The 24,535-nt window shown below is 39.0% G+C and overlaps 1 protein-coding gene across 2 annotated transcripts in view; it reads left to right on the forward strand.

The window, feature by feature from the left end:
- akr1d1 (aldo-keto reductase family 1 member D1) overlaps window positions 1-24,535 on the forward strand; it is a 46,704-nt gene that overhangs the window by 18,337 nt on the left and 3,832 nt on the right. For both annotated transcript variants that reach the window (XM_062983083.1, XM_003220848.4), the window contains 7 exons: window positions 8,884-9,051; window positions 14,978-15,094; window positions 16,846-16,923; window positions 18,362-18,484; window positions 20,419-20,528; window positions 22,842-23,007; window positions 23,621-23,703. In XM_062983083.1, the coding sequence (XP_062839153.1) occupies window positions 8,884-9,051; window positions 14,978-15,094; window positions 16,846-16,923; window positions 18,362-18,484; window positions 20,419-20,528; window positions 22,842-23,007; window positions 23,621-23,703 (845 nt within the window). The remainder of the gene's footprint in view (window positions 1-8,883; window positions 9,052-14,977; window positions 15,095-16,845; window positions 16,924-18,361; window positions 18,485-20,418; window positions 20,529-22,841; window positions 23,008-23,620; window positions 23,704-24,535) is intronic.

A 24,535-nucleotide genomic window follows, 5' to 3' on the forward strand; every position in this document is an offset into this window, starting at 1 on the left:
CGGAGGTTTTATTGGATTAACAAAAGACTCAAGCATTAGCTAATATATCAAGAAACAAACTAACGTCTCACTACTAAGAAAAGAAAAGAAAGAAAGAAAGAAAAGGGAGGAAGAGAAAGAAAAGAAAGAGCCCGGAAACTGATGGGATATCTCTGATGAGGCAGCTGGAGATGTGTTGCTTTTTTTTGAACTTCAGTAGCAGAGCGTCCAGATAAAAAGGAACAGGAAACAGAAACAAACACAAACAGAAACAAACAGTAGAGCAGAGGTGAGAGTATTGCTCTTTAACTATTTAACTGTTTTACTGTTCTACTGTTTTACTCATTAGAGTAAAATTCATCTAGTGATGGCCTCAGAAGCCTCTGAAGCTCCAATTTCCATAGATAACACAGGAGAAAAGTTTGACCTTCTGGTGGAAATGATTAAAGGGCTCAAAAGCTCTATGGAGCAGCTATCTCTCGAAGCTAGAGAGATAAGAGAAAAGATGAGTGAATTAGTATCCAAGGAGGAAAAAAATCAAGCCAGGATCCAGTCACTAGAAGTGGAAGTTAATTATTGGAAGTCAAGGGTGGTGGCTTTAGAAAACCATTCCAAATGCAGAAACATTTGCTTACAAGGAATTCCCGAGTATATAAAAGATGAAGACTTGATTAACTCTCTGTGCGTGTGGTGGAACCAATGGGACATACCAGTTGGAGAAGAAGATATAGATAAAGCATATAGACTTTATCCTCAAAAGAGGGGGGGAAGAATTACAGAGGCCCCACACCAAGAGTGGTAGTAGTGACATTTGTGAAACAATCAACATGCCTAAAAGTCTTTAAAGCCTTGAGGAGTGTGAATGACCTGCTGTATAACAGTAAAAAAATTACAGTTTTTCAGGACTTTGCAAGAGCTACAAGGGAAGAGAGAGCCTCCCTCAAGGCAATAACGGATAGTCTCAGATCAGCAAACATCAAATACACATGGGCCTTTCCAGCCACACTAATAATTTTCAAAGAAGGAAAAAAACTTACTGCAAAGACTATAGAAGAAGGGGAAGGGCTCCTGAGAGAACTAAAACTGACCCAACCCTCACAAAGAAAATCTCCAAGAGAAACAGGTGTCCCAACAGATGAAGAAAAGGAGTCTGAATCAGAGGAAGAACAACCAAGAGAAGAACATCTAACTAAAAAAGTAACCACAAGGAAAAGAACTGGGAAACCTCAATCAAGGTTCTCCTATAGAATTCCTAACAGAAGAAATTTCAAATAACTGTTTTTATAGCAGGGTTTAAAGAAATGTTTATTGGGACTTGCAAGTACATTCTGTAAGGAATTAGAGGACTAGAGCAATCACAACCAGCAAAGACAGTTTGTTGTTTTGTTTTTTACTAATTGCTATTATAATCTAAACTAAAAAAGTTGGAAAATGGTTGTTAATTATATATGAAAAAGAAGAAGATGAGGTGCTCTGGAATTAACAAAAGGGATGTAGATGGGATTAAGGAACAGGGATTAGTGACAGGGATTAAAAAGGGAGGGGGAAGAATGAGAAAGAAAGAAAAAAGAGAGAAAGGAAAAAAGAAAGGGGAAAAGAAAAAAGAGGGAAAGGAAAAAAGGGTGATTCATGCGAAAACTTTATCTGACGGAAAGGAGGGGCAGATGCAGGGGCCTCTGTCCTTCGTTATTCTCTGGATGGGTGCTAGGATTCTTTTCCTAGCAACCCCCTCGAGGAGGAGGGGGTCATGGGTTCCAGAGGAGGGGTTGTTTTGGGGTAGGGATCTGGGTCTTGCAGGGATATGGGTTAATATAATGGTTAATATAATGGGAGAGCCTGTAAAAGAAAGTTGGGAAGGTAAACAACGGATCTATGATGGATGAAATTAAATTAATGTCACTTAATATAAATGGCCTATCTTCTCCAGTTAAAAATACAAACTGTCTACATTGTTATCTGAACAGCATGTTGATATATGCTTAATCCAGGAGACCCACAAGAAAAAAAATAAGGAAAAATTGTTAAATTTAAAGAATTGGGACTTACAATATGAATCAAGAGGTTCAAACAAATCCAGAGGTGTAGCAATTATAATAAAGAATACTAACAACTTTGAACTAGAAAAAACGATTTCAGATAAGGAAGGTAGATTTATAATGGTAAGAGGAAAACTAAACAATAGTGATATCTCCATTGCAAGTGTATATGCTCCAAACAAAAAGCAAATAAGTTTCATAAATAAAACATTTGCCAAGATTGAAAAACATGCAAAGGGCGATGTAGTCATCGGGGGAGATTTAAACACGGAGATATACATGAATAGAATAAGACCAGGGGAGAGTCCCACAAGGTTAGAAAGTAAAGTAAATTTTAAAAAATGGAATCTAATCGAGGCCCATAACAGAATAGGTGAAGAGGACATGGCACCAACTTTCTACTCACACAGGCACTCAAAATTCACAACTATAGATTTCTTCATAGTTGGAATTAATAACTCTAGAGAAATTAATGAGGTAAAAGTTTGGAAACAATGGCCAGGAGATCATGCTCCGATTTTGCTTAAATTGGGTGAATCTGTGAGGAGATGTACAAAGAAATGGAGATTTAACCCAAAGGTAACTTTCAAGGACAAAGACAAACAAGACATTAAAAAACAGATAAAAGATTTTTTTATAATAAACAGACAACCAGAAATAAAAGAAGAGTTATTATGGGATGCTTTTAAAGCAACTGTTAGGGGTATTTGCATCACTAAAGAAATTGGGATTAACAAGAAAGAAAAATCTACTCTTGAAAAAACTAGGAGAGGTGGAGAACTTCCTCCAACAATTCCAAAATTACCCAACAGCAGAAAATAAGAAAAAATGGATAGAAAAAAAACAAAGTCTGGAGAACTTAGAAAAAATTGAAGCCACAAAAAAAACCTGTGGATCAAAAATGATTACCAAATCAATTCCATCAATAACTTAAAAAGTTTGGCCAGATTCCTTAAAAAAAAAAAAAAACAGGCCAGAAACAAAATTCTAAAATTAAAAGATTACAGGGGTCAATTAAAAACAACAGATAATGAAATTAGAGAAACTATGGCAAGTTTTTATGAGAAACTCTATGAGGGTAAAGACACACTAGAACAAAAAGTTTATTTACAGAAAAACATAGATGATCAGTCACAAATGGAGTTAAACAACAAAATATCAAATTTAGAAGTTGAAAAGGTAATAGACAGTCTAAAAGTGAATTCAGCCCCCGGACCAGACGGCCTAACTACAAATTTCTACAAAATTTTTAAAGGGGAAATTACTCCGAATTTGGTCACGCTTTTCAACGTAATCATGGAAGGAGGTAAAGTTCCAGACTCTTGGAAATATTCTGAGATAATTACAATTCCAAAACCGAATAAAGATGACACAGATCCTAATAATTATAGACCTATCTCCCTCAGCAATGTGGATTATAAGATCTTTACAAAAATCTTATCAGATAGAATAAAGGAAAAAATCCCTAAAATAATCCATGAAGATCAATATGGATTTATTAAAAATAGGAAAATAGCAGACCCTATCAGGAACATCTTAAATACTCTAAATCACGCCACAGCTAATAGCTCTAAACTGCTTATACTTAAACTTGACTTTCATAAAGCATTTGACTCAATAAACCATAAATATTTGAGTAAAATATGTGAGGCTAGTGGAATGGGGGAAAAATATGTAATGTAATAAAAGAGATATACAGTGGAAATAAGGCAGTTATAAATGTAAATGGGATTAATTTGAGACAAATTAATATTAAGAGAGGAACTAAACAAGGATGCCCACTCTCCTCATCATTATTTGCATTGGCCATTGAACCTTTGGCAAATTTAATTAGACAGGACCAAACCATCAAAGGATACAAGGCAGGCAAGGAAGAAATAAAAATAAATCTTTATGCGGACGACGCCATGATAATTTTAAGTGAGGTGAAAGAGTCATTAAGTTCCTTGGTCAAATTAATAAAGGAATTTGGGGAAATCTCAGGGCTTGAAATTAACTTAGGTAAAACAGAATTTCTCCATAAGAACCTAACATTGAAAGAACTAGGAATTGCTCAAGATATTATAGGAGTGAAACTGGGAAAGAAGTCACTAAAATACTTAGGCGTAGAAATTCCAAAAAAATTAAATAACATCAGCCAATCAAACTTTAACCATTTATGGAAAACGACAAATAAATTAGTTAAAATCTGGGGGAAGAATTTTCAGGACATCACCTCTAGACTTAAAATTTATAAAATGAAGATTCTACCCAAATTCCTATATTTATTTCAAAATCTGCCAGTAAACATTTCTGCAAAACTTTTTAAGAAGTGGGACAGTTCCATAAAAAAAATGGGTAGCGGGAGGGAATAAAAATAGAATTTCTAATTTTATATTGTATGGCACCCAAGAAATGGCGGGATGGGGAGCCCCATCCCTGGAGTTGTATTATGAGGCATGTCATATTGCTAAATTAATAGAGCAGGAACTGGAAAGGGGGGAAAAATGGGTGAAACTAGAGAAAGAATTGAATGATTGGAAAAAGGGCTCATTTATGGGAGAAAAAATTGATAAAAAAGAGCTTAAAAAGTTAAGAGATGCCCCCCCTTCTCTCAACAGTGCAGGTTTGGAAAAGATGGCAAAATAAATTACAAATAAATAAAATTGATCCCTTTCCGCTAGAAACCCTGGAAAACAAAGATAAAACATTTAAGAACTTAATCAGGTCCCTGAAAGAGAATGGAATAAATAAGGTAGGAGACCTCTTGGAACCTAATGGAGATATTAAAAAATGGGATAAGATAAAGGACAAATGCGGTTTAAAGTATTGGTTAGCTTGGGTAGGCCTGTCACAAAAAGCACATGAAATAAAAAAGAAAGAAACTCTAGATGCCCCAATGGATAGAATAATTGGCTGGAAAATAGAAAAAGAGAAAGGCATTATAGGGGAAATATATAAGGAATTAATAGCCTTATCCTATAATACAAAATATACTTTAGTAGAGGCCTGGAAACAGGATATAAACTTCAATGAACACTTAATAAACTCCTGGATCGATAAAACCCAAAAAATTAAACATATAAAAATAAAAGAAACACAAAAGAAAATAATCTCAAAATGGTACAGGACCCCTTATCAATTGGCTCACATTATGAAAAACATTTCTAACAAATGCTGGCATAAATGCGGGGAAATTGGTACCTTTTCCCACATGTGGTGGGACTGCTCTGAAATCCAAAAATACTATAATACTGTTAGAGCAGTAATAGAGGAAATATTAGAGCAAAGGTTGGGATAAAGCTCGATTTTTGTCCCTTAACATAGAGGTAAAGGAGGGGAACAACCAATGGTCAGATATATTAAAATTTATGATAGCCGCTATTCATGCCACAATTGCCAGAGGGTGGAAAGATAAAACAAAGTGGGACCTGAAAACCTGGTGGTCGTATCTCTCTGAATATTTAATTAATGATTTCATCCATGAAAAGAAAAATAAATATTTGAATATTCAGTCAAGACAAGATTGGCATAGGAAATGGTCTTGTTTAATCGACAAAACGGAAGGAAAAGATAGGTACAAAACTTTAAATCAGGCCTTCCAGACAATTAAATCAATGTATTGATTCAAGCAACCCAGATGGGGGTGGGAGGGGGGTTGGAAGAGGGTGGTAAGGGTGGGTGGGATGGGGGGTTTAAAAGGGTAATTAATTACGATATATGGTAAAGGGAATCACAATTGGAACCTGCATCCCAGCCATAAAGTTTGTAATTAGTTTTTGTGTTATCATTTAGATGGCAAAGGTTTGCAGTGTATTGTTTTGTTATCTGTATGAAGAAATAATAATAATAATAATAATAATAATAATAATAATAATAATAATAAAGAAGTAGTTCTCAAAATTGCCGATTTTAAATTGGATAATTGGTGACATTTAAGAACATATGACCACATGTACATACCCAGTTGCCTCTAGGTCACTTTGCTATCTTTTATATATATGCATAATGTAACAATCAAATGACCTGGAGGCAACAAAGAGCTGCAACTTTATTTTAGTATTGTTGTGTGTTTTCAAGTTATGGCAACCCTTAGATCAGTGGTTCTCAACCTATGGGTTTCCAGGTGTTTTGACCTACAACTACCAGAAATCCCAACCAGTTTACCAGCTATTAGGATTTCTGGGGGTTAAAGGCCAAAAACATCTGGGGACCCACAGGTTGAGAACCTCTGCCTTAGATGAACCCGTGACAGGGTTTTCTAGGGCTGAGGGAACAAACTGCTACAGCCTCTCCTAGATTGTGTGTTGTTCATCAACGATAACATCAGCCACCATGACAACAGTCTAATGTTGCTTGGACATCCTTGTCCTGTTTTCATATGTGAAAATTTGGACAGTGTATGTATGTTTTTTGTACTAAGTACTGACCTAGTTTTTTAAAAAATGTATCAATTAAATTGGTGTTGTGGCATTTTTTAAAAAAAATTAATGGTGTACTCTAGTCATTTATCCTGGTGGGTTAATGGTTTATTTTGATCCAGTATATCTCTTTCTGTTGGTCTATACCTTCCAGTAATTTCTGACTTATGGTAACACTAAGGTGGTTTTCACAGGTTTCCTGGAGCTGCGAGTCTGCAATTTACCCTCGTCTCCAGAGTTGTGGTCTAACACTCAAATCACTACAACATGCTTCCTCTTACTGACTCACCTTAATAAATTAGAGCTTTCTGACCAATTCTACCTATGCAATGGCCTCAACTCAGCAGTATATTGAACTTGTTAGCAAAGCTGTAAACAGGCCAGCTAAATGGTTCTCCTCATGCCCCCTTCCATCCTAGCAAAGACCTGATTTATGAAGCAATCATCTCCCTTTTCTCACAAAAGAAAGGCCAAACTGCTTGGAGCAAGAGAGCAAAAGAACCACTCATTTAAATTAGTGTGTCCTCTTTGGAAAGGTACAGAGAGTCCTCAGAATTGCCAGCTCCACAATTTTTGTACTAGTCCTAGTAAAATAACCCAGTGAAACACTGCCAACAACAACAAGACTTACTACTTCCAGTGTCGCCTTGGCCAAATCCTACAAAGCCACATATCTGGAATATGTCAGGGCTTTATCTGTGGTTATGCAAACTAAGTTGATTTTATAAGCACAATCAAGAAACATGGTTGGAAGCCGGTATGGGTTTGAGGTGCTGGACCCCATTTGTCTCCTCTCCTAATCTTAGTGTTGCACCAAAAAGCCCAAGTTGCATTATGTTCTTTTCCATAATTGGCTGACATCGTTTCCCCCATTAAAACAGATACACTTTCACACTACAATAAGCAGCAGAGTGTTTTGGTTGTTCTGCCAGAAAGGGAAGGCTGAGTGAGTTACACCGCATCTCTTCTTCCCAGAGTTTTGAAATGGGTCAGTGCTGGCTGGGGAATTCTGGGAGGTGTAGTGCAAAAATGGGAAAGAAAAGAAACTTTCTCAAGCAGAGAATGCTGCTAGAACATGGCCATACAGCTAGAAAAACTCACAACAACCCAGTTATTCCGACCATGAAAGCCTCCAACAACTTTCTCGAACTTTGAATATTAGCTAGTCAAGGAGCTCTGTTTGCAGTCTTCTAACCATAAGTCAGAAAAGATGACTAGGCTAGTTAGATCAATCAGTCTAAATCTAAATCTATGTAACATATTGTGATGAAAGGATTGAACAAGTTTTGGAAGAGCGTGGTTCAAATCTCAGATACAAAAATACACTTGGTCCAATCGTGCTTTCACAGCCTAACTTTCACAGAGCTGCTTTTATGAAGATAATATTGGTATGTGTACAAAGGTTGGGGAGGAACAAGAATGTCCCTTCCCAAATGTCAGACAAAAACTGGAACGCATGTGGCCAAGCAATGTCAAGAGTATTATCATGATGACAAATGTTATTTAATGAGGAAGAACACAAGCTAGGAAAAGTTGCAGGTATTTGCTTTTGCTTGAGCCTACTGATAATAGCAAGCAAAAGCAACCCTATTTTTCATCTCCCCCTATTGGTTTTATACATTGCAAACTGGTTTTGCATTTTGAAATAAATTTGTACCAGTTGAAATAAACCGAAGATGAAGGGGGGAAATGAGAGGAGGAGAGAGAAACTGGGACATTTTGAAATAGCTGAAAAAGTGAGATAGTGGAGAATTAATCAGGGCTGCGATTGCAAATCAAGATCTTTGGAGGGTATGGCAAAAACAAATGATCCTTCCGGTAACATCTCTGCTGTTCTGAAATATAACAATATCTATTCTGGAATCTTCATTCCCCTTTATGTTTCCCAAATGACTAAACTGTGTGCACTGAAGGAAGCTAAGTGTGGTAAAACAGGGAGACTAGATGATAAGAGTAAATGAGTTGCATTTGTCCTTGTTGTCTGGGAATTTTGGTTGTAATCCCAAAATACATTTTTCCCCAAGCTGTGTGGCTAGGGCACATTTATGTTTGGGATTTGTTTTTCCTACAAATTTACTCAACTTTTGTTTTTGCAAAATAAATAAATAAAATAAATCTGGAGGTGTTACTGCAAACTGTGAATAATTGGGAGTTGGGTTATGTGCTATTTGTCATCAAGTCAATCAAATTTGGGTGATACTTAGGATGAGATGTCACCACCAGGGCTTGGCTATCAACAGGTCTGGTCTGTCTTGAAAAGTTAGGCCTCTGGTTTCCTTTATGGAATTAATATATCCATAATGCACTCTTCCACTTTTCTTACAGCTTTCAATTTTTCTGAGCCTTACCATCTTTTCCAAAGAGTTGTGTCATTTCATGATACATCCAAACTACAATGTCCTCCATTTAAGAAGTAGGGTATAAGTATGAAAATTAAACATGTATATTTATCTTTTTTCTGTTTGTAGACACCCAAAGGCACTTGCGCACAAGCTGTGAAAATAGCCATTGATGCAGGTTATCGCCATATCGACGGTGCCTATGTGTATTACAACGAGCATGAAGTGGGAGAGGCCATCCGGGAGAAAATCACTGAGGGAAAACTCAAGCGTGAAGACATATTTTATTGTGGCAAAGTTAGCAAACTTAATAACTAAATATTAATCAATGTGATATCAAATGTGATATAAGTGGCTGGCCTTAATGTGCAATTCTAAGAACAGAGCAAAGTGGTTGTCTTAGGCAACAGATCTGATGTGCAATGAAAGGAGAACAAATTATTAGTTATTTACTTTAAGTTATTATGTATTTTTACTGCATGGAATGGGTTGGGGAACTAACGAGTTGGGTAAGGATTTTCACATCCTCCAACATTTCACAGATTGGAACTGGGAGTGATGGGGCCAAATGTTGTCAAAATGTCAAAAAGTTATTAATGAAGAACAGCATACAAGCAAAGAGAGGCTGCAGCATTTTACTTTCGACTGAGCCTACTGGGAAGAACAAGATGTAGCAAACTATTCTCCAGTCCAGCTTGCTGAGTTAATAGAGTGCACACTGTTTTTACACTTTTAACTCATTTTATAGTAATTGAAAAAAACTGAAAATGAAGGAAGTGAAAAAAATGATTTCTTTTCATCTCTTGTGGTTTTCATAAGCATAAAATTGTCAAGGAAGACCTCATAACATGCTAAATAGTGGTTCTCAACCTGTGTGTCCCCAGATGTTTTAGAATTCAACATCCAGAAATCCTAACAGCTGGTAAACTGGCTGGGATTTCTGGGAGTTGCAGGCAAAAACACCTGGGGATCCACAGGTTGAGAACCACTGTGCTAAAACAATGCCCTTATGCCCTGTGAAGGTTGTTCAAGAGGGGGGGGGGGAGTGTTTTTCTGAATGGTAGTAGGTTCAGTTGAGAGGTTCATTCCTGTAAGCTCTTTGGGAGGATTAATGCAGCTCCCCAGCCTTCTACAGTTGACCATTCTGGCCATAAGGATAGGACCACCACTGAAGATGCCAGACTCCTGTTGTGTTAGGGCCCACTTTGGGTGGTGACCCAATGGTCTCCTGAACTGTGGAAATTGTAGTCAGAAACATCTGGAGAACCAATGTAGCTAGACTAGTGGTTTCCCTCCCACCCCCTTCTCACCAGCCACCACTCCAGCAACAGATCCTGAGATGTTGGTGATACATTGGTAAAATTAGAGAGTTTAAAAGGCCCCTTCCTACCTCAACTATTGTCATAAGAGAGAACCTACAACCAGAGCCGGCCCTAGGTATTTTTCAAGTGTAGGCGAACAGAATTTTGGCGCCCCCCCAAACCAATCACTGAAAAATAAAAGCGTTGGATAAGCGAAAATGTTGGATAATAAGGAAGTATAAAGGAAAAGCCTATAAAACATCAAATTACATTATGATTTAAAAAATTAAGCACCAAAACATCATGTTTTACAACAAATCAATAGAAAAAGCAGTTCAATACATGGTAATGTTATGTAGGAATTACTATATTTGCAAATTTAGCACTAAACATTGAACAGGGATATAGGGCAGTGTGGACTTAGATAACCCAGATAGCCCTCAGTATTAAAAAAAACCCCTCTAAAATCAGGACAATAAATAAAGAACAACACTCTGAAAACAGAAGAAATCCAGACGGTAAACAATCAGGGACAGCTAACTCCTCCCAAAAAAAGATTCTCCCAGGCAAGAAGAAGCCAGGCCTTGAAGCCACAGGGCCATTAAATGCTAATCAAGGTGATTAATTACAACATTCACACCTGCTTCAAAGAAAAGTTCTTTCTCCCACCCTGGACCTTCTACAGATATATAAACCCCACATACCTAGCTTCCAAGTTCCTACAGACCTCACAATCTCTGAAGGCCCCAAAGGTGGGCTTGCGTGGTGCGAAGGTGGGTCTGCGCTGGCCGGAAGGCCCGAAAGAGAAGGAGGTGGAGAGTGGTGCCCTCCTCCCAGGACGATGGTGCCCCCGGGACGATGGCGCCACAGGCAAATGCCTATTTCGCCTTATGGTTGGACCGCCTCTGCCTACAACTATCACATCTGTGTTTTTCTCAGGGTAAAAAAGGAAATTCATGGGTACATCTGTTGGTAGGTAAGCTAGACAGTTGGAAAGGGGGGCTAGGGAGGACCCTCTCCAATATTTAAAAGACATCCAGAAGAGAGGAATGGTAATCACAAAGGTGGCTACAATTAACCTTCACCCTGGAAATAAATTACAGGGGGAAAATAAAACCCAGATTCTGTTGAAAAGCTCAATCTCTGAAGTTGTTCATTGATCTGTCCTGGAAATGACTGGAGTTGTTGCTGAGAGCAGGAAATGACCGTGTTTTGGCATCAAGACTGGATTTTCTTGAAAATGGGATGTCTCTGGTACCTAGATTGCTATCTTGAAACACTACATTTAATTAAGGAATGATGAAAAGGGTAGTGCTTGCCGATCATGATTCGTGACTGACAGGTTAATTATTCAATTCCTGACTTAAGAAAATAGCCAACATCTGTTTCAGAGCTTGGTGGAGCTGGCTTTCTGTGATCACAATATCCAGGATTTGAAGTGGCCATGCTAACAGAAGGACTTTGGCAGTTAGTTCAAACAAAGTCATGTTTTCAAGCTCTGAACGCAATACATCATACAATGATATCCTTTCTTTTCCAGATTTTGTTCCTATCCATTGGAAATTCAGCCATCCTAAGCTAACTTTGCTGGACTTGACCAAAAGACCACTGCATAACATTTTCATGTACCATAGCTGTTTGCAGGGCATGTCATTCCGATTTTCCTAGAACACAGATTTCTGCCTCCCTCCCTCCATCTTCTCTTCTAAGAAAGTGAAAATAATATTGGAGAGACACCAGAGGCCCCTTCACACTGCACTAACATAGTGGTGTGATTCCATATTAACAGCCTTCACCATGTCCTGTCAAATCCTGGGATATGACCCAGATCCTAGCTGATCTTGATGGTTAAGTAAGATCAGACCCATTTAATACTTGGATGGGAGACCCCCAGAAGTTACAGGTTTTATTTCAGAGGAAGGCAAACCATCTCTGAGTATTCCTTACCTAAGAAAGTCATAAATCAACATATTCTTTGAAGGCACAATTCTCAGCCAATGTGCTCTTGCACTTGCCCAAACTACAAACCCCAGGATTCCATTGGATGTGTTTTTGGGTACGTCACACTCCCTAAGCCTCAGAGGAAGGCAATGGCAAACCTTTTCTGAACAAATCTTGCCAAGACAGTTTTCTTTGTGTCACCATAAGTTTGAAATGAAGGCCCATAACAGAGACAACAACTACTCCTTTTCCCCATGTACTCATTCACAGACCCTAACCCAAATTGGGAATGCCACTACTCTGGGTTGCATCTCCCCAAATTCACCAGCCAGGCATAGCCATTGTAGTTCCAGAAACATTCCAAAGTTCAACTTGCACACAATGACAGAGGAGTAAATCCCAATGGGCTTACTAAGAGGCATTTACTTCTAGGTAGACATGCACAGCTTTATATTGACCCTGCTCAGCATTGTTACCCTATGTTGCTGATGTACCCTGTTTCCCCTAAAATAAGACATCCCCAGAAAATAAGACCTAGTAGAGATTTTGCTGAATTACTAAATATAAGGCCTCCCCCGAAAGTAAGACCTAGCAACGTTTTTATTTGGAAGCATGCTCGCCGAACAGAACACCAGAGCATGCAGGATTGGTAAATTTGTGTACCATAGAGTGTTGTACATGGAAATAATAGTAGTAACAAGAAATTCTTGATAGAACTCAGTTTTTCTGGTTATGCTGGTTTGTGATGACAACTACTGTACAGTATATAAAAAATGTTTATTTTTTTGTTCAACAATAAATGTGAATTCTTCTTCATGGAAAAATAAGACATCCCCTGAAAATAAGACCTAGCGCATCTTTGGGAGAAAAAATTAATATAAGACACTGTTTTATTTTCGGGGAAACACGGTATATTTTAAGAATGATTCCTTCCCTTTCCTTCACATAAGGATGATTTTTGTAAATTCTGTTTTCCACTTAGTACAAACCACAGCTATAAATCATCACAACTGAGAATACATTGACAAAGTTCTATTTTTTTAGGAAACAAAAAGCTTTGATTGCGTATTTCTGCATGGCAGGGGGTTGGACTGGATAGTCCTTGTGGTTTCTTCCAACTCTATGATTCTATGAAAACCAATATAAAAGACCTCAACAGCCTGATTCCTCAAGGCAGCTAGACTTCTGGAATTTGAGCAGTATCTGAAGTTAAGAAGCTGACTGCCAAATAGATAAGTGCCATCTCATTGTAATAATGACTGGTTGGCAAAGAGTATCAACATCTGCATATTGGCAGGTTGCATGAAACTGAAGCATTTCTTACTCAGAGCTTTGAGATGTCATTTGGCTCTGATAACAGGGAAGTCTGTAAAATGTACTCCCAGAAAGTAACTTTTCCAAGCTCTTATTTTACTTTTGCATGCAAGTTATTTTAGCTGTTGCCGATTAATGTCTCCAGTTGGTTCATAATCATTTTTTTTTTTTTACAATTTAAGGCTAGCTTCTAAGTCTATGCACTCTTTGATATGGAGGCCTGGTTATTATTTTTTAACCAGCTGGTCTTTAATCATCTTGCTTGCCATATCTCCAAAGCTGCAGGAGCTCATTACATCTCTTCGAACACCAGTGTATTATAGTGTTGCATTCCCAGTCTCTGTTGACACTGATGTTCACTTTTGGCACAAACACACACATGTTTTGAAGCAATTCATGTGATCTCTCTTTTTTTTATCGGCAAGAGGGAGTATAGTAAGATAGCTGGTTTCTTTTAAGCCATAAGCAGTGCCTATTTTAGTATCAGTGACATTTGCTGCAAGTGGTTTTCAAAAATCTAATTCCAAACAAGACATCCAGTTGGAAAATCAGCAAGATAGTAGCAATGGGTTCAGTATTTAGTACCCTCCTTGGCACCAAATATGCTATGCCCCAAAAAGAATAAAGAGTCAAACACAGGTATACATCCACAAATGAATTAGATGTATTCCTGGGTATTGCTTTTTTATGAGAAAATTTGGTACCAGAAAGAGAAATAACAGGAGAAACAAGAGAAATAAATAGGGATAGGTTCTTATATACATACACCAAAAAGAAGGAGCATCTCATCATGTTTCAGACAACTTTTTCTTCAGAACACTGACAACATGCACATGTGAAAATAAAGAACTAGGTCATCTGAGTTTTGCATAAGTAAAGAAAAGGAACTTGAACTTTCTAGAAGCCACTTGAAAGTTTCTCCCAGAATGCATCCAGGAGCCATTTTTTGTTCTTTCATCAGCCTTTACTTTCCATGTTTTCCATTTTGGTGGCCAGCCTTATAGATGTATCTTTTTTAACATGTTTTGGGGGGGGGGGTAGCTGATGAGATAATCTTCACAGTCCCCCCCCCCATCTTTTCTGCTTTGCTCTTCATATATAATCAGTAAGGGATTCTGGGGGAAGCTGCTGTTGACCTTGCCTCTTGTAGGACTGGTTAAAGTAGAATCCTACTCTTTCCAGCTCACGCTTTATTGTATTGTTCACTGCAAATATATAGCTACAACCCAACACCAAAACAATCATCCTGGAGGACCTAGAAAATGTGTTCTCCCTAGTCTCCACTGTGGCTCTCAATCAATTCCTGCTGGAAATTTTCCCCAAAGTTGATCAGAGATCAACTACAATTGCAGTGGAAGCCTAGAGGGAAGACTTCTCAAGGCATTTCTTAGGTTCCCCAGAGCAGTTCTGGGAGACCTAATGGCTTGAATGGAGCCTGAGGCATTGTTCATTTCAGAGAAGAAAAAGAGTGTTCCAGACAACAAGAAAATTGTCTTACATGAAGGGTTCTGGAACAGATCCTTCACGTGCTATATGGGCCTACTGTACATTATATTAGATTGTTATCATTGGATTTTGGCACTCTTTTCTTTTTAATGTGCTCACTTTTTTTAAAAAAAGTTTCTAATTCATTTATTCCTCTTCTTTCCTCCCCCCACCCCCTTTAGTTATGGAACACGTGTCATCCACCAGACCTGGTGCGTCCAACTCTGGAGAGGACACTGAAGACTTTACAGCTGGACTATGTTGATCTCTACATCATTGAACTGCCAATGGCTTTTAAGGTAAAGGGAAGAATTGTGTTAGAATGCCTCCTAGAGGGCGTCGATGGAAACTCTGAAGACTCTGAGGCTCCATCTATACTGCCATTATAATTTATATTATTTATTTATTTACAACATTTATACCCCGCCCTTCTCACCCGAGGGGACTCAGGGCGGCTTGAAGATTGAACTACATTGTAGAATATCTAATGCAGTTTAACTGCATTGAACTGGATTATATGTGTCTACACTGACCATATAATGCAGTTCATGTAGATGTGGCCTGAATAAACTCTCCATCTTTGCTAATCACCATCTTATTGGGTTGCTGTGAGTTTTTCGGGCTGTATGGCCATGTTCCAGAAGCAATCTCTCCTGACGTTTGGCCCACATCTATGGCAGGCATCCTCAGAGGTTGCCTAGTTTCCAATATACCTCACAACCTCTGAGGATGCCTACCATAGATGTGGGCCAAACGTCAGGAGAGATTGCTTCTGGAACATGGCCATAAAGCCCAAAAAAATCACAGCAGCCCAGTGATTCCGGCTATGAAAGCCTTCAACAATACACCATCTCATTCTTTTTGGTTGCTGCCACATACACTGGTTTTCAAATCACCGCCCTTTGAGCTTTACTACTGAATGGTTAGAAACCATGCAAAACATTTGTCACTTTACCAAGAAGACATGCACAAAGCTCTCAGGGGTCACAATGAGAATAGGTGTAGCCCCATCTAGATTTTCCAGACAATTTTCTGTGGTGCATCTGCCAAAAAATTGCCATAGAAATATGCTGGAGGAGTTAACAAATTACAAGATAGGAGACCTTTCTGTGACGTTTCTATGTCCTCCAGTGAGACTCTATGGCAATTTCTGGCAGATGTCATTCATTTCAATAGGGTTTGCATTTATCCACAATTTCTTGTTTTTACAGTAAGTTCAGGAATGTATCCCCAATGGCTATGAGGGTCATTCTTGTATCTCCTGGTTGCAGGTTTTGACTTGAAACCTCAAGATCTGGGATGGTATTACCCTAGCAACTCTAATAACAGCTGTAAACACCCTGGCCTTTTATGGTTTCCTTTCCTATGGCATGGCTACAAGGATATTTTTCCAGTTACATGTTTCTCAGTTATACGTCCTACATTTCAGCAACCTGAACCTCAAAACTAATTATTATGTAGTCTACAGAAAAGCAAAACAAAAAACAAAAAAACCTGGCAGGATTCATGCAGGCCTCCACATGATGCTGGGCTGCATCTCCGGTATACTTCATCTTGACTCCTTGACTCCTCTCCTGAATTTCAGATAGGTTCATACTAGGAACAAAATGGCAACCGTAATCAAGGGTTGCGAGAGTCAGGAGCTGCTTGTTCCCAACTATGTTTTTTCTTAAAAGGTATACTATTCAGCACTCCTTGAAAAACATGGTTAACATAAGGCCTGGCCTCACACACAATCCATTAGCCAAGACTGGGAACCCTACAGCCTTCCCGGTAATGTAATGGAATAGAAAGGAATTCTGAGGGATTGTAGTCCAGCCACACCTGGAAAGCTGTAAGATCCACATCCATGTGTAAAGGAACACCCCTGCAATAGAAATTGTTCATCTGTGGACAGATCTCTTTTGTTACCTGCCTCCGGGTACAAGCATCTGTACATAAATGCCAAAGGAACCTTTTGTGCTTAGTAAGTACAGGTAGATATTCTTTCTTCCCATTTTTCCCACTACTAACCCTCCATCCAAATGCTTGTTTTGTTTTGTTTTTCTAGCCTGGAGAGGTCATCTATCCTATGGATGAAAATGGGAAATGGCTGTACCATGAGACAGACTTATGTGCCACTTGGGAGGTGAGAAATTCTGAAGCTTCAGTGTATCTACAATGGTTGTGTCTTCTATCTTGTAGTAGGCGTGGGTGGGAATCCTCTGGACAGCAGCTAACACCATTCTCCATCCTGGCTAGGGTGACTAGGCCTGCTGAAAAGTTCAATCCAACTATATCTAGAGAGCCACATAATTCTCACTCCTATTCTAATATGTCCTTACCCAACTGGACTAAAAATATTCTGTTTAGTGATAGGAAGGAAAAGTCACTCATCTGCTTAGCTTTTCTCAGAGTTCTATGTAGACAATGTCAGAAATTTACTTTTTGTAACCGATCATTTTGTATTCATCTGAAGACTCGCATAGTTCTGTTAATGACCATATATATTATACTGGGTTTTTTAAAGTCACACAGTAAGAATCACATTATTACTTACACCCCCTTTGTAGATTTGTTGGCACATAATATTATTGTAAATGTGTGTGTGTTTAACATTTGGGAGAGAGACACTCCAGTACACCTGGAAAGCATGCTGTTAGAGAGGATTGTTGGAGGAGGTTTTTTCCCCCATGGTGCCTCATTTACTATCTGTTCTTGCTTCATAGGCTTCTAATCAAAAGCAGAACTGAACAGAACACTCAGTCTAGCTGATTTTGCACCTCAGAAATGATTTCTTTTACAAGGACTACATGAATGAATATGTAATTATGTATCAATAAATACTGAAATAAACATTAGTGTATGAAAACCAAAGCAAATAAAAAGTTGCATACATTCAATGCTTTCAGAAAGGATATAATTCCCATAACCAGCCCTCCAGAACTGACAATGGTCATGAGGCAGAGGTGCCCTGGAAACTAAAATCCAACAAAGTAATTTTTACAAAGCTCTGGATACTTTTCACAATATGGTTACTTATGGCTTGTGGCTCTTTTCTCATACTGATGGTTTCCATGTTAGTGAGATAATAAATCATCTCTGGGTTTTAGTCTGAAGTTTAGAAAGCTATCCAAGATGCTGCAGCCAACCCACAAAATAGGTTCAGTGCTCTGAATATCTCTTTAAAAGCTTAAAGATTTGGCATCTCACTAACCTGAAAGCCAGTGGCATTGTTCTCTCATCTCGTCTTCCACTGTTATGGTTTTCTGTTATTCCTCTTCCTGTTGACTTCTGCCTTCCATCTCCCCTTTTCTTACTTCCATCTTGCTCTTACATATGGAATAACCACATATGGAATGACCACATTCTTATATCTCTTCCCTGTCATTTTTCAGGTCTTACGCCAAGATCATTTCTTTCTCAAAGTCATTTCTAGGCCATCCTAACCTTCTGTTGTCTCCTCTACATCCTATTGTTTCTCCAGCCTCCTCACTTTTGTTCAATCTTCTACCTTTCTTTGCAAAATAACCGTATATTTAGTACATGGCTGTCTTTCCATTGTTTTGTCTGTTTCATCTTGGCAGGCTTTGGAAGCATGTAAAGATGCAGGGCTGACAAAATCCATTGGTGTGTCCAACTTTAACCGTCGGCAGCTGGAGATGATTCTGAACAAACCAGGTCTGAAGCACAAACCTGTTAGCAACCAGGTAATAGCAATAAAACCTGACATTCAACGCAAGTATTTAAAAATATAAAGCAACCATGATGGATCAAACCTTTCCCATCCTTGCTCATTCAGCAGCCACCAATGAATCAAATGCCTGTGGGACACAAATAAGTCAAACAAGCGAGAAATGTGATTATGTGTTTATGTGCCACTATAATGCAGGAAATGTCATGCAGGAAAAGCACATTCAAAGTACCCCTCACAGATGGCCATCCAGCCTCTGTTTAAAAGCCTCCATGGAAAGAGCTTCCCGCACACTCCGAGGCAGTTATTTCCACTGTTGAACAGCTCATACGTTCAGGAAGTTCTTCCTAATGTTCTAGTGGAATTTCCTTTTTTGTAATTCGAATCCATTGCTAACAAGCCACCTTGTAGGGTGCATGGGGACCCTCAACCCATTAATAATTAATAATAAAACTTTATCTATAACCTGCCCTATCTCCCCTTGGGGTTTAAGTGCTCCTCCAACTCCTGGAAGACTCTAAAAGTGCTTTTCAATAAGTTGCAGCTCTCTGCTTTTAAATATTTTAAAGATATTTTTAGTCCATTTGAAAGTAAAAAAATTGTCCACTTATGATTTGGGGGTTGTTTTCCTCATTTTGGGGGCCTTGGACAAGTTGACCAGTGAGTGGAGGACAAGATATATTGGCCCTGTGCTGAGACCATTGGGGGTGGTCACCACATGGGAAACCATATTGAAAAAAGGTCTTGAGTGACAGCTCTTGCTGGTCTTCATCAGGCCATGCATGGCCTTGATATTGGACAGAGAGTGAACAAATGCAGTCTATTACTTCTTGTTTGTGACATTCAGGGCACCTTCTTGATTAGTAACAACTATAAATGAGATGTTCTGAAGCTAAGAAAGCTGTGTCATCAAAAATGACTAATAGTTGTGGGCTATCTAGGAGGCAATAAATTACAAGCACTTCTTAGACAAAACCCTGTGTTGAAAGGGCTGGAACACAGTTTTCTTGGCAACTGGAAAAGGTCAGTGTGTTCCACCCGCTTAAATTTGTAGTTGAAACACAGGGACTAAACTCACTAAAGCCTTGTCCACCACCCCCTTTCAGCATCTTTAGTTCAAACAAATGGCAGGATAATATAGACTGCAGCTCAAGCTTTATGGGGATTTTTGTTGCAGTAAATGTCACACTTTTGTCATAAGTCTTGAGATAAACTGGAACAACTCTATGAAACAGATACATTTTAATCAATACATTGTTGGTCTCTGGTTTCATTTTGCAGTGCTGACAAAAATTCATCCTTCTGTGCTTCAGAGTGCTTCTTGAGTTTGAGGTGACTACAGCTTCCAGAACCCCCCAGCAAGCAAAGTCAGTGGCAATGCTGCTTGGAGGGGGATTCTGGAATATATATTTCCTGGTAACTTTTTCAAGCTTAGCCCAAATTTATTAGTTTTGAAGCCATTGGAGAGTAGCTGAACCCTACATTCCAAAAAAGCCTCACGTCACAAAATGATGCTCTTAATGAGTTCAAATTGTTATGTGAATTGATCCTCTGATTTGAATCCACACAATTGTCATCTTTGAACTGAAGGCATTTCCATTGGGTTGGTAGTTGAGGAACAATATCCCATGGTGCTTCCTTGCAGATTAACAAACTGAAGCCAGAAAACTGCTGGTACATTAGTTCTCCAACTGGATTCCATAGAAAAGTATAATAATGTTACCTAGTATGTTTTCACTGTAAAATCAGGACACAGAAAGAAAAGAATCATAATTACTTGTCACATAAGATGTGAATGGAGGTATTGTTGTAGTCTGATTTTCAGCATGTTTTCTTTACAATTAGTTCAGTGGCACTTTCTATTTTAAAGCACAAAGGTGGAAACTTGGCATTTAATAGCATTTATTAACCCAGAATCTAAATCCTGTCTTCTCCATTTTGTCTGTATAGATTGAGTGCCATCCATATTTCACCCAATCCAAACTTTTGGATTTTTGCAGACAGCACAAGATTGTCCTTGTTGGATACAGCCCTTTAGGGACCTCAAGAGACGCAAGCTGGTAAGGGGTTGTTTTTATTGTGCTGCAAACATGTGGTAACTGAGGGAACATTACAGGTGTCAAATGATATGTTGACTCTCCCCATATGAGCTGGAAAGAGAAGTCCATACCCAAAAAGGGAGAGGCAGGGAGAGAAATAGAGAAAGAATACTAGAAGAGGCTGTAGATCCCAAGATAGTGTGTGCGGCAATTAGAAGCCCTGCTAGAGAACCAAAGGCACCCAAAACTTGGAAAAACAAAGTAAAAGTTTTATTAAGGTGAAGGTTTTCCCCTGACATTAAGTCCGTGTCCAACTCGGGTTGGTGCTCATCTCCATTACTAAGCCGAAGAGCCAGAGTTGTCCGTAGACACCTCCAAGGTCATATGTCTGGCATGACTGCATGAAACGCCATTACTTTTCCGCTGGAGTGGTACTTACTGATCTACTCACTTTTGCATGTTTCTGAACTGCTAGGTTGGCAGAAGCTGGGGCGAACAGTGGGACCTCACCCCGCTCCCCAGATTCAAACCACCGACCTTTTGGTTAGCAAGTTCAGCAGTTCAGTGGTTTTATCCGCTGCACCACCAGGGGCTCCTTATAAAGGTTTTATTATAGGAGTTTAATTCTAATTCAGAAATGGTAGTTAGGTAGCTAATCTATTTTATCTTCATTCTGTGGCAAGGCTGGTGAAGGAAATTGGTGGGAAGAAAACTATTCCTAAAGAGCTATTCCTAAAAAGGGTCAGGTTAGGTAGACTCTCTGAGGGATTTTAATTTTTCCATGCTAAGTATTGTTCATCTTAAACAGCCGCTGCAAACAAGTTACAGTTCTATATCAATTGAATTCAGAAGGAAGGGGTTCATTTTTAAAGAGAGAAATCAAAAAGACTAGGGAGGTGGAAAGAGAGCAAAATCTACTGTTCCTCCCTCACTTCCACTCTGCTTGTAAAAGTCCAGCAGGAGTTTGGATTCTTTGGAGAGTCTGTTACAAAAGTCCCAGCCACCACCATTAGGGTTTTTTTTATTGGGTATAAGAGCTTAGCTCTCAGTAGCTATGGGATGAGGAACAAATTGAGGACGTTGCCCTCCACAAAAGATCTTTTCCCTCCAATAAAATTTTCTTTCATTTCTCAATTTCTGGCATTGGAGTAACTTAAAATTTCATTTGAGCATTTAGAAATACAGTTTAGATACCCAAAGGAATAATGCAAATAAAGAAAATGCAAGAATTCTAGATATGAAGGATTTTCAGGACATCATTGTCTCAAATGTTAGAAATTTGGAGAGGAAAGAAAAACATGATTGAGGGAGAGAACTCATGGAGGGGGATGATGCCCCTATTTTGACCCCTTCCAGAGCTACAGTTTTGGGTGACCTAGAAAGTTATTGACTGTCCCATATAGATGAAGTAACAATAGTAATGAAATCGTTGCTTTAACTGTGAACAAATTCTTGCTAACACAAAGAGATCTTGAAATAAAATCATAAAATGAATTCATAGACAAAGTAGAAAACAACTAGATGATCTCTTCTCCGTGCATTGGTCTGTTCTATCATTCAGATTCACAGGCAGGGCAGACCAACTGAGGACAGGAGTGGGAGGCAAATTGCTGAAGCTAGAGCCTTGCTTGGCTGGTGCCACAAAGTTGAAATGGGTCCTGGCATTTTCTTTATCTTTTCCTTCCAGTCTTTGCCTCCCACCCATATTGGGGTGTGTGGGGTAGGGTGGGGTGGGGTGGATGAACAAATCGCAGCAACCCCAGCAGTAGCATGTTATTTGTCCCACAAGGAAATGGAAGCGTTTGGAACTGCTGGGCCCAACATCTCTCTTGAGCCATCTCTAAAATGCTCCTTCATGACCTTTTTACTCTCAAAGTGGCAAGGGAGCCATAGATTTCTGTGCTTGCCAAGTAACTGTCTGGAAGACCATCAAACAATACTGTCATGGAGCAAGGGGCATGGTATTTCTTAGACCTCCTTCTTCATGGGCCATAATCTGTTGGCAGTCTGGGTAGATGGTTACCTCTCAAAAGAGCTTCAGAAATATGTTTTGGCACCAGTAGATGGTTGGACTAGATGGTCATTGAGATCCCTTCCAGTTCTCTGTTTGTCTGTTACTATAGAAACATAAATTGTTAGCATATATGTTGCCACCTGGCAAAGATATCTGTTGTTCTAACCCTGCATGTATCAACAATAGGACCCAGCCTGAAAAAGACTTCAAACCTGGGAAACCATCCAAAAATAATATACTCATCTTGACAACAGATCTGCTTAGAATGTTGGTTTGTAAAATATATGAAAAATCTGTTTGTTTCCTGTCCCCATAACAAGGGTAAACGTGTCTTCGCCTCCACTCTTAGACGACCCTGTTCTGAATGCCATTGGCGAAAAATATAACAAGACAGCAGCTCAAGTCGCACTCCGCTTCAACATACAGCGAGGGGTGGTGGTCATTCCCAAAAGCTTCAATCCAGAACGTATTAGAGAAAATTTCCAGGTAAAATGCCAGTCTAATCTGGGACTCTAGTTGATTGGAATATTTCATAGAAACCATGTAACACTGATCCCAGAGGAGCTGCACTGACTATTGATACATGTATAGTCTGATTTCAAGGGGATGATTATGGCTAATGAAACAAAGACCTTGGGGTCTTGATACTTGAAGGTGTGTCTCTCCCTATATATACCTGCCTGAACACTGAGTCCTGTGTCCCACCAATTTTATATTGTTTAAATTGGACATTACATTTATTGTATGCTGCCCTGAGTCAATATGATATGGGATGGAATATAAAGAAAAACTCACAGTAGATCTAGCCAAGATAGCCAATTCAACTACATCTGGAGGACAACACATTTGTTACCCTGGGACATTATATGTTATACTGTCTAACGCACCTTATTAGACTTGTTAGTTAAAATTGCACTTGTGAATTTTTGAAAAATTATTTTTAGAAGCTACTGTGGGTCCCTCTCTGGGAGAAAGGTGGCATACAAATGCAGTAAATAAATAAATGTGAGTGAGAATGAAAAGCTTAAGATCATACTCAATCACCAGTTGTATAAACAGAAAATAATGCTTGGTTTTCTCCTCCTCCTTTTCTGCTAAGATCTTTGACTTTTGCCTCACCGAGAAAGAAATGGATGAAATAGAAGCTCTGAATAAAAATATCCGCTATGTGGAGCTGTTGATGTAAGTACCAGCATAATTCCAAATGTGGAACATGTGAAATATAAGGTCTAACATGACTTGATTTTTAGAAATATCTATCAAATTGGATGAGGTTGTGCGTAGTCAGCTTTGGGCACAACAAGCCTCAGTATCAGAGGTTGTCATCTCTTGGCAGCTGCTGAATGTCTGAGGTCCCAAGAGCATCCAGGGCCAGCCGTACCATTGGGTAGAATGAGGATGGAGATTTGGTAGACAGATTCTTGGGGACAAAGAGGACAAATACCTGTGTGGACCATATGTTCTGCATTGCTACATGGATAAGGAAGGATTTTGCCCATTTTTTTTTGTCAGCTCTGGTTTGCCAAACTTTGTGCCAGCTCTGATTAATTATGATCTCCCTGTCCCACCATCTTGGGCTGGATTTATCATTTACCTTGAATAAATTTCTCAATTAACCATAGATCAATTGGACTACAACTCTGGAGACCAGGGTTCAGTTTCCAGGCCATGAAAACCCACTGGGTGACCTGGAGCAAGTCACACTCTCTCAGCTCCAGAAAACCCCAGAATAGGGTGACCTTAGGTTGCCATAAGTTGATTACTTAAAGGCACACAACAAGTACATTAGTTCATTAGGTCATCCATCTCTGCTGTAGCTTGTACTATTGAAGGCTGATCTACTAATTTAAAGCAGTCTCTTTACCACATTTTCTTGTGATAATTCCTCAGTAACATTTCTATTAGTGTAAGGGTGATGCCATATGTTGAACCAAGGGTGACAATGGAGCAGAGATGCAGCAAGGAATGGAACATACAGTCCAGTGAAGTGTTCAGAGTTCACATCACTGTTGTG

The sequence above is a fragment of the Anolis carolinensis genome, chromosome 5 (genome assembly GCF_035594765.1).
Source record: "Anolis carolinensis isolate JA03-04 chromosome 5, rAnoCar3.1.pri, whole genome shotgun sequence".
NCBI lineage: Eukaryota > Metazoa > Chordata > Lepidosauria > Squamata > Dactyloidae > Anolis > Anolis carolinensis.